Here is a 12,211-nt window from a genome sequence, read left to right as displayed (position 1 = left end):
TCTTCTGTGAAGAAAGGCTGAGGGAGTTGGGGTTTGTTTTAGCCTGGAGAAGAGAAGGCTCCAGGGAGACTTTATTGTGGCCTTTCATTACTTAAAGGGGGTTTATAAGAAAGGTGGGGATGAACTTTTTAGCAGGGCTTGTTGCAATAGGACAAGGGGTGATGGTTTTAAACTAAAGGAGGGTAGATTCAGACTAGATACAAGGAATATACTTTTTACGATGAGGGTAGTGAAACACTGGAACAGGCTGACCGGAGAGGTGGTAGATGCCCCAACCCTGGAAACATTCAGGGTCAGGTTGGACGGGCCTCTGAGTAGTTTGATCTAGTTGAAGACGTCCCTGCTCATTGCAGGGGAGTTGGACTACATGACCTTTAAAGGTCCCTTCCAACCCAAACTATTCTATTATTTTATGTTTCTAAATTTCCTTAAATATATCCAGGTGTCTGAGAACCAGTGTTGTATCAAGAAAAAACTTCATCCCACAAAGTATCAAATGCAAAACAGAGTAACTGTTTCCTCCACTTCTAAATGATTTTTTTTTTCCTTTTAAATCACAAAATAATGCTGTAAGTGATCAGACCGTGTCTTAGAATTACCATCTTAAAGAGTCCATTTTATCTCTCCAGCCCTCTGTATTTTACTTTAGCATTGGATGGATGAAAGCAGATCCCAGGAAAAATGTACTTAAAAATTTCAGAAGTCCAACTTTCTTAAATAATAATGGGTCTATTATTATCAGATTTGCCTCTAGCATGGGCAGCCTTTTAATAATCCTGCTTCTGTCAGTGGGAGACATTTCCTTTTAATGATCCAGAGGCGGAGGCCTTGTTTTCCATTTCATGGGCCATGTTGTAGATCTGATCCAAACCAAGATGACTCTGCAAGTGGCAATTCCAGTCTGATTGCACCTCCCTTATGATCAGAAGCATGTGATGACTGCTAGAGCAAATGGTTGTGTTTCAAATGCTCTTTCCTTACCCCTGTCATCGCTTATTCCTCTTGATGATGTGGGAACCTCTTTGAATCCACTGAAATAATTGATGCTTTTTGCATTTTAATCACATTTTGCCCTATCCTCGTGATGAGTTGTAAGAGCACAGAAAAGATTCTGCCACCAGCTTCTTCAGAATTTTTTACCCCCTGTGATCTTGTTTAAGCAGTCGAGTTGATGTTACTCTGAATTACTACAGAAAAAAAAAAAAAGTCTGTGACTACTCTTCAAATAGTGTACTTTGGATTTTGGTTAGTTCCTTCATTCACACGTGTGTGTCTTTAAATGCCGCTGCCTGTGAAGTGCAGCCGCCTTACAGCCATGAGTTTGCTTCCATGGGGCCCTTGATGTGGAGCACAGTGAGACTGCTGCCTTTAATAACTAACTCCTACGTAACGGCACTTCAAAGCGTAACAGTTCAGAGCGTTCTAGAGGAAATAAAGGTCTTACCCTTTTGCAAGGGAACAGCGCTGCTTCGCTCCGACGCTGCCCGCTGGTGACCAGTGAGGTACGCACGGCCCGCTGCGGGCACTTCCGCGCCGTACGCTCGCTGCCGGCAGAGCCGTTGCCGTTGCCGTGCCCCCCGGCCGCTGCCCTCCCGCAGGTCCGTGCCTGGCCGGACCCGCCCCCCCCCGGGAGGGGCGGGGCGGGGTGTCACGTGCGCCCCTCGGGCCCCGCCCCCTGCCCGCTCCGCCATGTTGTTTCTTTCCCCAGCGCCCGGCGGCGGTTGCGCGCGGTGGCGCAGCCCGGGCTCGGAGCCGGCGGCAGCCCCCTTCCCGCGGGCAGGTATCGGCCGGCGTGGCGGGATCGTCCTCGCCTCGCCGTGTCCCCTCCCTTTTCTCCAGCAGGCGCGGGCGAGCAGTGACCGCCGGCTGCGGGGCCGGTGTCCCGGCGAGGGCGGCCCGCGCGGAGGGCTTTCTCCTCGGCCGCCGCTGGGCACTGAGGAGGTCGCTCTCCCCGGCGCCGCGCTCCTGCCCCGGCAGCCGTGGGCGGCGGGGGAAGCGGCCTGGAGCCGACTGGGGTTTCCTTATTTTCCTTCCTCCTGAGACTCCGGGTGTTGCGGCGTTCCCCGCTCCGCCCCCCGCCGCTGGCCGAGCTCTGCCGGCTGCCGGGCGCGCTCCGAGGTGCTGGCTCGGTAGCTGCCCGCTGCGAGCCCCCGGGGGGCAGGAGGGGAGCCCCGGGAGCGCCCCTTGCCGGGGCCGCGGTGGGGGAGGGCGGCGGGCGCTCCTCAAGGCCGGTGCGGGCGGCGGGGGAATGTGGCGTGATCGGGGATCCCGTGACTCCGGGGCAGGCAGTGGCTCCTTTGGGAAACGGCTCCTGCCGGGCCATTCCCAGCCGGCGCACGGTCGGTCACCGACTCCACGGTGCTTCCTCAGCACTGATAAAGATCCCCGATCTGTGAGGGTGAAACTCGGTTTCGTACCTGTCTCCTCGACATCTTTCAAACCGGGAAAAAAACCAATCCTTCATCGCCTTTCCTTGCTGTTGTCTGATGAAGGACTTCTCTGTTTCCAAGGGCACCCTGAGTAATGTAGTTTTTAGTTCTTTTTTGAACCGGTGACTTGATTTTACTCTGCTCTGCAGCGGCCGGTTGCTTTTCTAATCGAAACGAACTTCCATAGGGTGATGGCTGGGGAACTGAAAGGATTAGGTTAAGATTGTTGAATTGCTTACATCTGAGTTGTTAATGAGCGGTTGTTGGTGTAAGTGTGCCGTGTTAAATGTAACTTGTGCAAAACGATTGAACAAAGAACAGTGCAAGAAAACTAGTTTGAGAAACTTGCATTAGTGGCCTTTATATAGCAAGGTTGCATATAACTAGATACATGGAGAGCAGTTAATTCTATTAACTTGGGTGGGACAGGCAAGTAGGGAACTCCTTGGTTAAATTTTGTTTTGAAATTAAAACGCTTCCTTGTCTGCAGATAGCTGTCACCTGCACGTTGTTTTCCTTCTTTCCTTGTCCACAGTAATTTACACCTCTAGCAAAGAAGGGTTCAGGTTTTATTTATCTTTTAGTGTTGCAAGGCATTAGGTTTTTTTTGAGCAAGGGTGGTCGTGTAAGGCTGGGTTTGGGGCTGAGAAGAGGGGCGGGTTGTGACGTTTGAGCAGCTTATAAACTAACAAGTTGTAATGGCAGACTGGAGGGAGGGTTATTTCTCAGACATACCCAAAATAAATGCAAAACTTTTTTTTTCCTAGCACTTTTATTTCTAGAGAAACCTAAACAAAGCATGGTACAACTACATCTGTGTTTTAGTATCAGTGTGGATTTTATAATGAACTGTTATTTTTCTCTGTCTTCTTTCAGATTAAATGGAGCTCTGTTTGTTGCCTTAATTTTAGTAAGGCCTTTTCAGTTAAGTTGAAAATAGGCAACGTGTAGGTAAAAAAAAAAAAAGGCTTGAGCAGTTCTTGAGTGCTCAAACAAACCATCATTTTCCTTAAATTGAAAGTGTGTAAAATATCGCAGAGGATCAAATGAGGTATTTAGATTTCAAGCTGTATTTTATTGTCAATTTAGTAATAAATCATAAAAACCAGATTTTTCATCGCCTTAGGATTGAAATTTTATATAAATGTTTCACAATGAATAAAAAAATTCCCAGCAAAAAGGCTTGTGAGAATTCCTTAAGGTTGGGTTTTTTTTTAATATAACATTCATTCTCTTTGGTGTTTTTTGTTTCCATTCTCTACAGGGCAGACAGTATGTCGACCTGGTACGGTGTAACCCACTTAATCCCTTAAGGGTGGGTTGCAGTCACACAGTGTTAAATTGGGAAGAATATGAATGTACAACGTAGCCTGACCAATAGAGGCTGCTGCTTTTGCAGAGACCCCAGAGGAAGAGGGAAACTAATGCTAGGGAGAAACATGAGCACATACGTGCAGAAATAATTACTTGATAAGTTACTGGAAGAGTGGAAGCAGTAATAGAGAAGTAGGTAGCAAGGAGAATGTCATTTAACTCATGAATTCTCATGAATTGTTAGAAATGTTTGACCAAGAGCAACAGCACCTACGGGTGTTTTGTAGTTGGCTGAAAGTAATAGAGTATTTAAGTTGGGAGATGCTCAGCTGTAAAATGAAGCTGCTGAAAAATGACAGCTCTGATTAAATCAGAATATGTAATAGTTTTGTCATTCTACTTGAATGTGGGGAGCATGATGGAAGATGGAAAGCGAAGGCAAGGTCTCTGCAAGATTAAACTAGCAGAGGAATAAATGCAGGTATTTTTCCTGACAAGTTTTGCTGATTGAATTAGTGGCTAGATAGAATAAATGAAGCAATTCTGGCAGCAGGTACTGGGATGATCCAGGGGCTATGTGGACTTAAGGATTCCTTCCCTTGGCTGCTGCTGCTTTGACAGTTCTGAGTCAAAATACTACTGTTCGGTATGCAAATGAGTAGCAACCAGCTGTATGGCAGTTCAGTTTGGGTTGTGGCCATATTACAAATTACTGTGAATAAACTCCACAAATATTCTGGTGTTAGGTAAGTAGTGCCTAGGCTTACAACTAAAGGGAATCTTCAGATATCCTGTCATCAAATTATTGAAGATCTATCTAATGGAAAACACAAACTACCTTCACACTGCAGCGAAGTCATAGGTAAGGAAGGAAGACTTGTAAGGATGATTAGGAGCTCAGTAGATCAAGCCATATGATTGAAGGGCTTTGAGACAGCTAGGCAGCTAACAACTGGCCATCGGTAAAGGTGTGTTCCTGATCCATAGTTCTTGGGTGAGTACCCCATGGAGGGGAAGGTCAATTTGGAGGCTGACTAATGTCTGAGCTTGTAATGCAAGCAAAAGTGCAGTGTGTAGCATCTTTGCTTCATATCTGTATGTTTCCCTTTGAATTGAGAGAAAATCTTTCAAGGTCAAACAGGCCTGTGGCCTCTTACACACTAAAACCCGTTCTTGTGCCACGTAACTAGCTAGGGTGTAAACAAGTACTTTCTGACTACAAGACCAAGGATTGGCTAAGCAGAGAAAAGGGAAAAAAATTGCTTCTATCCTTTCTTTTCAGGTTTCTGGAAGCTTGCAGATCTGCTGTAGGTGACAAGTATAACTACTCTGTAGTGATTGAGGTCTGAGAGATGTAAAAACTCCACCAACAGTAAGTGTTTGGAAACTGTTTTACATAGTTCTGTTTTCTGCCCCTTCTGCTGCAGCTCTGATAGTTCTTGGGACTTTTTTTCCAGCCATTTTACAGAAAAGCATCTTATGTACTTATGTCATTTTTTGGTGAGCTGCTGCAGCTAACAAACCACAGGAAACAACTGGTTTGTTTTCTATGCTAGCCTGGTAATTATTGTCAAATGCTTTGTTAGTGTTTAAAAAAACAACTACTAATGATGGAGTAAGCTTACTTTGTTACTGAAAGGCAAGTGTTTTTGTCAAAGTACTTGGAAGGGTTGGTGTGTCTTTTTAAACTACTGTTATCTGATACCTGTCATTTAACAAAATAAGATGGCTTAGCAAAGAAAGTTGTGAATAAGATTCACAGCTGAAATGAATGTGTTGTAGATGTAAATCTGAAAACCACTAGGAAGTTAGAGAAACAAGCAAGTTGCTTTGAGCAACCTCATCTAGTGAAAGATACCTATGCCTGTGGCAGAGGATGGGGCCAGATGATTTTCAAAGTGCCTTCTACCCCAACCATTCTGTGATTCCGTGGTCAGTGTTATTCTTATGCTAGTTATGGCACTGATAATTCTACTTGTCAGTAACTTTTAAGAGTGTTTTTTCTTCAATCTTCAGCAAAGATGGCTCCTTTTTTTAAGACGTCTTGGCTTAACATGATTAGTTGGAACAAACTTGACTATGCCTTACTTTGGATTCTTTTTCCTTCTCCAGGTCAAATGGGTGCTCTTTAACAACTTCAGTTAATGGACAGCTTTGGGTTTAGTCTTGATTTTGTATACCAGGTGGTTTATCAGTGACCACTAGCTGAAAATGGTGATTGAAATAAATTTTCTTGCCTGTTTCCAAGTTTGCAAGTAGGTACAAGTGGTGAAAGAATAGTTTGGAAATTTGAAGTGTCCCTTACATCTATTTCTTCAAGAATGTTGAAGGAATTCTATGGTGTTATTGCAACAGATGCAGTTTTTGGTGTCCTTTATTAAAAAGGGGGGGCTAGAGGTGAGATTTCAGTTGCTATGTAGTCTGGGGTTTTGTTGCTTTGGTTTTTTGTTTTTTTTATCACGGTGTGTTGCTGTGCATGGTATCAGTATGGTAAAAGTGAAAGTGTAAATTGGTCCAATTGACGCTGTTACCTTAATAGTTTAAGTGGGGTTGTAGCTTGCTTACATAGATGCAATGCAATTACCGTATTGGCTAACGCTATTTTTCATAGACAAAATGTGAGCTCAGCACTTGTTTTCAGCCTTCAGTACTCTGGTATAAGCAGGTCCTCCTTAATCTATTAAAAGATTTTTATGGTGGAAAAAAGACAAATTCCTAGACTAAGTTTATGTGTTGCTGCCCTGGTTTTCAGGACCAAGAATCTCACTTATTCTTTGAGTGCTGCCTCAGTACCTATGTGTTAAAAGAGGTAATTGCACTAGAAATCAAAAGGCAGCTATGAAGCTGACAGTCATGGAATTAAGAAAATCTAAATGGATAGATTGCAGTGGTGTTTCGCTGAGCTTTAAGGAGCTGGGAATCAAAAGATTTTGTAATGCAAACTCATTTTTTTGCAAGTTGCTTAGTGTATTGGTTTTAGTCTTGCCAGCAAGTGTTTGGACTGCTGATGGAAATTTCAGACTTGTAATTCAGTTCACTTTTTAAAAGGGAGGTTCTGGGAGGAAACAAATTACTTTTTGTATTACGGTATATGGTCATGTTAGAAATGGTATTTAGTAGAACCCTTCCTTGCTTTTAACAGGAATATTGAAGTCGGTGGCCTAAGAGCTTGAGTCCTTATAAGTTGGTGGAGGCAATTCAGAAATGGTTATCAAAACAGACCAGTGTGGCTGTTTTTTATCTGTTTGCTCTGACTTTTTCAACATTGAAATGATAGAGGAATATGAGGGAAAAATTCTTCTCTTTACAAAATCCTCTGTGTACTAGGTTAGGACTACTTTTACATTAATTGTGCAGCACAGTAAGAAATAACTGAAACCAATAGATGCCTGTAATTCTGTGGTGTCTTGCAGTTCCTGGTGTTGGTTAAAACAGATGCACATTGGAAATTAAGTTTTTGTTTTGTTTTCAGATGCTGAATGATGATTTAGACTGAACAATTAAGGTAATGAATCTTCAGAAATACGTTATCAGATGTTGACTGTTCCTTCCAAAAACATTGTCAAAAAGCACATTATACAGATAAGTTCAAGTATGTAATAGGAGAAATAACATTAATTTTTCAAGTGTCTTAAGGATTTTATTGCTCTTCTGTTTGTTGGAGTGTTAAGGTTTTGTAACTTAGGAAAAAAAAGACAAAAATTGAGTTTTTAAAAAATCTTATTTAAAGATGTGTAAGTGGAAAAAATGCAGCAGCAGCCTACTGTGCTGAAAACTACCATCCTGGTTTGGCAAATACTCTAAATCACATAGCCTGTGGGGCTGCAGATGAGTCCATTTTGGTCAAAGAACTATTATTGTATAAAGTCTTTGCTGCTTCCAAACAAATGCTTCTTAATGCATTTAAACATGCTTCTTTGCTGCTTCAGACCCAGCGTGTAAGCATATGAACATACATTTATTTTGGATTAAAATCTTTACAAAATTTCTAGCTAAGCATGACAGCATCTGCTGTAGAAGCTAAATGTCCTGACAAGTGATGTTGCCTGCAACATCACATCAAGATACTTGCTTATGAGTTCTGGGAAGACTGTTTCTGTAGGCTTTGCTTAGAAGGACCAGTTTGGTTCCAGTCGAAAAAGACACATTTGATGGTTTGTGACTGGTGTAATAATTGTCTACCCAGTAAAAGTATTTTTATGGTCATCAGTCTTTTAGACCTCACTGTAACAGCCCCTGTGGTTGAAATTGTGCAAATTAACTTCTTGGGATGCAGAAAAGTACTAGATACTGTAAGAGTTTCCTTACTTGTGTTTTTTTTTTTTAAATGTGGCTTCATGGACAATTTTATGATAATAACTGCAGTTCTTCAAAGTGTAGAAGCTAAGGAAGTAAGTGTATAATATCAGTCATTTATTTATTCACATCATGTCTTTCAGGGAACTTGTGATTTCAGTAGGACAGAAAAAATAAATGCAACTTGTTCCCTGCACTGAAGTTGAAGAACAGGTAAACATTCAGTACCCTCTGTTCTGGTGAATGCATTATTTGTTCAGAAGATGCTCCCATCTAATGACGTAGGTCAGGTAACCTACTCGTTAATCAACAGTAGGAATTAGACACACAAATGAAGACACTGGACCATTTTCAAGAGTTCAGTATCAACCTGCAATTCATATGCAAGTAGTGCAGTGACTCTAACCAGTGTTTTCACATACATGAGAATACATGTGTTCATGTCCTGAGCCATAGGAATTATCTCGTGGCGCTCTGAAAGGTAAATGAACAATCCACTTGTAACTCAGTCTTAACATTGTTGTGATACAAACTACAAAATTAAGGCTTTATAAACATTGTTTTCCTTACACAGTATAAAATTACTTGCTCTGAACAATTTCTTTATGGAAGTAGCCACTGTTCCTTATATTTTGAAACTTCTTTGTGTTGAGACTTCAGCTGCTTTCAAACTATAAAGCATTTCTTTTATCTTACTGTAGATTATGTCTTAACAAATAAACATTCAAAGATGGAAAGTTAGAGATGAAAAAATTCCTGAAATTTCTCGCTTCTAATATAGGGCTTGATTCTAAGGCAGCACAGAGTCATATGACTCTGATGCTGGCTTGTATTGGGTATTAATTCCATGACCATACTCTGTGGGTGATGTATATGCCAGTAATGCTAATTGCAACTAGCAAGACCGCATTCCTTCCTTCAGAGAAGGAGACGGACTAGGCAACTTATGACCCGTTTCCATTTTAAACAGATGCTCTTTTCAGAGAAGCCTGTTTTGGCTGAATTACTTTGAGCTTTTTTAGTATCAGGGAGGTATAGGAACAGCAATTCTTCTCATACAGAAACTTAAGTTTTGGCTTTTTACAAGTAGAGACTTCACCTCAAAGCAATTAAAACACTTTTACAGTATTAGATGATGTTACTGTAATGAGGGCAAAGCTTGGGCTGGTACAAACACTGAGCTAACTACTTTAGTGTTACAGGCTTTTTTAATCTTACTTTTTTGAAGTCTGACAGTAAAAAGAAACCAACAGTTTCATTGGTGCCACTAATTCCCCATTCCTGTGCTGGCAGCCAGACTATGCACTAGCACTTCCAGGCTTCTTGACAGTTTTACCATGGGAAGCTGACACCTACTAACTGAACTGTAAGTGTAGGCTTGGGATTGGTACTTGGCATCTCGAGTACCATTTGAAGTAGCAATAGTGAATTTGCTTTTGTAGTAGTTGTAATATAGTATTCCATTCATCATGGCTGTTCTGCAATGAGTAAACTGTAAAACACTGAATGTTTGTGTAGCAGTACCTAGTCGCCTGACTTTAAAAACAGAATTACAGCATTTGCATTTGTTCTGTAGATAACTGTGCTCCCCTGTACGCTGATCTACAATTCTTTGTCTGGGTGTAATTTTGGGTGAGATGCAGCAGTTATTCCAATATAACAAATAGTGTCGTGCTTTATTCCTAAAGCTTCCTTTTCACTTTTGCATGTCAAAAATAACTTTGCTAATGCAGTAAAGCCCTGAAGTGACTCGTGCAAGGCATGTGTTCTGTAAAATTCTCTTGCTCCGCTTTCTTCTGTTGATTTTTTTCACTGAACATTAATGAATCATTGGCAGTCCTTGAATGTGATGCAGTACCCCTTCTGCACAAATACTGAAGGGTTTGGGGGTTTTAACTCTTCTAAGTGACAGACCAGTAATTCATGCAGGGTACTGCTTAGACCGCCATACTTATTGCAGTGTGTAGAAGAGACACCTCTTAAAACACATGGTATAAGTATCTACACTTCACCTGTTGAGCATAGTCCTCCTGCTTTTATACATGAAACTTGATGTTGGTGGACTTTAACACTTTCTAGGTATTTATGCATGTAAAATTTTCTGCTTCCAACACTGTCCTCTTTAATGATTTTCTTAATCTTTACAGGTCTAGGAAACCAGGAGGATCTATTCCTGTAGCAATGGCAGCAAAATCATCACTCCTTAAAGTAATACTGCTAGGAGATGGTGGAGTTGGAAAGAGTTCCCTTATGAACAGATATGTCACCAACAAGTTTGATGCACAGCTGTTTCATACAATAGGTGTGGAATTCTTAAATAAAGAGTTGGAAGTTGATGGACATCTTGTTACAATGCAGATATGGGACACAGCAGGTCAGGAACGTTTTAGGAGCTTGCGGACTCCTTTCTATAGAGGTTCTGACTGTTGTCTGCTAACCTTCAGTGTGGATGACTCTCAAAGCTTTCAAAACTTAAGCAATTGGAAGAAAGAATTCATTTATTATGCAGATGTCAAGGAGCCTGAAAGTTTTCCATTTGTGATACTGGGTAACAAAGTTGATATCGATGAAAGGCAAGTGTCTACGGAAGAAGCCCAAGACTGGTGCAGGAATAATGGCAACCATCCCTATTTTGAAACCAGTGCAAAGGATGCCACTAATGTTGCAGCAGCCTTTGAAGAAGCAGTTAGAAGAGTTCTAGCCTCTGAAGATAGATCAGATCACTTTATTCAAACAGATACAGTGAACCTTCATCGGAAACCAAAACCCAGTTCGTCTTGTTGTTGACTTAAGTTGGGTTTTTTTTTTTGCCAAATTACCTTTAACTAGCTTGCCATATAAAAGGATGGGGAATTGTAGTAGATAAAATAACAAAGGGGTTTCACTCTAATATTAAAAATTGTCATGTTCTGCTGCTTTCTTGGGGGAGCAAAATAAAAAATTCCATTCATGAGTGACCCCTTATTGAATTAATGACACTTTCCCTTTAGGAAGGTGCCGAGTAAAAGCATTAATATAAGAATTTAATTTGCCAACTTTATTCAAATGAGAAAAACTTTGCATATAATTAAAACTTGAACGTTCTAGAAGCACTACTTTGGAGAAACTGTTCTGGAATTCAGGCACAAAGATACTTTTATATGTGTATATTTTTATGAAATAGGCATTCCATTTTTGCTTCATTAGAAGTCAGTTTCTTGACAATGCTAGATATTAAACTTCAGTCTCACTACATTCCTTTTGCTGTGAGTGGTAATTCATCTCTAATGGGTTTATTATAAGTTAATATAAATTACCTTCAGGTCTTTTCTAATTGCCTAATGTTGCTGTATGTTGCTGTAATTTGTGTAGGTTTTTAAGTAGGAAACAAATTTCCTACCTATTTATTGTCCATTTTCCTTTCATGTACTATTCTAATGCTGTACTAATTTTTCCAGCAGTTTAATGCAAGATATTGATGGGGTTTTAAGTTAATACATGTCTTTGCCTTAAGTCCCATTCTAGCATGTTTGTGATCAATAAGGTAAAAATCTAACTGAAGTATAACCATTTTTAGTCATGAAAAAAGATAGGCTTTATTGAGTCAGCTTTAATAGCACTTGAAGGGATCTACATTATGACAAATTTGTAAGCGTACTTCTAGTATACAGCCTTAAACTTCCAAACTTCTTGTTCCTGTTAACCTGAGCTATGAATGTGTTTACCAGTAATCTCTGCACTGTGAAACTAAGGATTGGCAATATATGTAGAGAACTCAGGAAGCTCTTGACTTAGATTGTGACAGCTTTCAGCCCTAATACGAGTAAATACCTACCGTTAGTTTGAGCTGAATTTGATCCTTCTTTAATTTGCTACTTGGGATATGGATTTACACATTTAAATCTGTCTTTTATATTACTGTACTGATTACATGGTGATGAACAGAAACAAATTTTGTATTTAATGGACAGTCTTTCTGCAGTAATGCAGATGAAACCACAGAAGGTGTATTTGAGGCTCTTTGTTGCAGTTAAGCGGTAGAATACTTGTATGAGAAGCTGTTGAATGTTGGCTCTTGGTGTACCCACTGTCTTTGTAATGGCAAACTTGATAGTGCACTATTGCTTCAGTGTGTAATCTGACCGCTAACAGGCATGCACATACGCACATTGTGGACTTCGCAAGGAAGTCTG

The 12,211-nt window shown here is 40.9% G+C and overlaps 1 protein-coding gene across 6 annotated transcripts; it reads left to right on the top strand.

Annotated features, from left to right (window-relative positions):
• Positions 1–1,678: 1,678 nt before the first annotated feature.
• Positions 1,679–11,273, top strand: RAB9A (RAB9A, member RAS oncogene family). Of its 6 annotated transcripts, XM_040582734.1 has the most exons (6): positions 1,711–1,780; positions 3,694–3,744; positions 5,026–5,115; positions 7,216–7,248; positions 8,183–8,252; positions 10,187–11,273. In XM_040582734.1, exon 6 carries the CDS (start codon positions 10,221–10,223, stop codon positions 10,824–10,826), a length of 606 nt encoding a protein of 201 aa, XP_040438668.1. In that variant the 5' UTR covers positions 1,711–1,780; positions 3,694–3,744; positions 5,026–5,115; positions 7,216–7,248; positions 8,183–8,252; positions 10,187–10,220; the 3' UTR covers positions 10,827–11,273. The 6 variants fall into 6 exon arrangements, with proteins under 6 accessions (XP_040438666.1, XP_040438668.1, XP_040438670.1 ...); XM_040582732.1 differs by lacking the exon at positions 3,694–3,744 and having other exon boundaries at positions 1,679–1,780; XM_040582733.1 differs by lacking the exon at positions 1,711–1,780 and having other exon boundaries at positions 2,460–3,744.
• Positions 11,274–12,211: the final 938 nt, after the last annotated feature.

This window comes from Falco naumanni, chromosome 2 (genome assembly GCF_017639655.2).
Source record: "Falco naumanni isolate bFalNau1 chromosome 2, bFalNau1.pat, whole genome shotgun sequence".
In the NCBI taxonomy this organism is placed as follows: domain Eukaryota; kingdom Metazoa; phylum Chordata; class Aves; order Falconiformes; family Falconidae; genus Falco; species Falco naumanni.
This window is presented reverse-complemented; position numbering and strand designations above follow the sequence as displayed.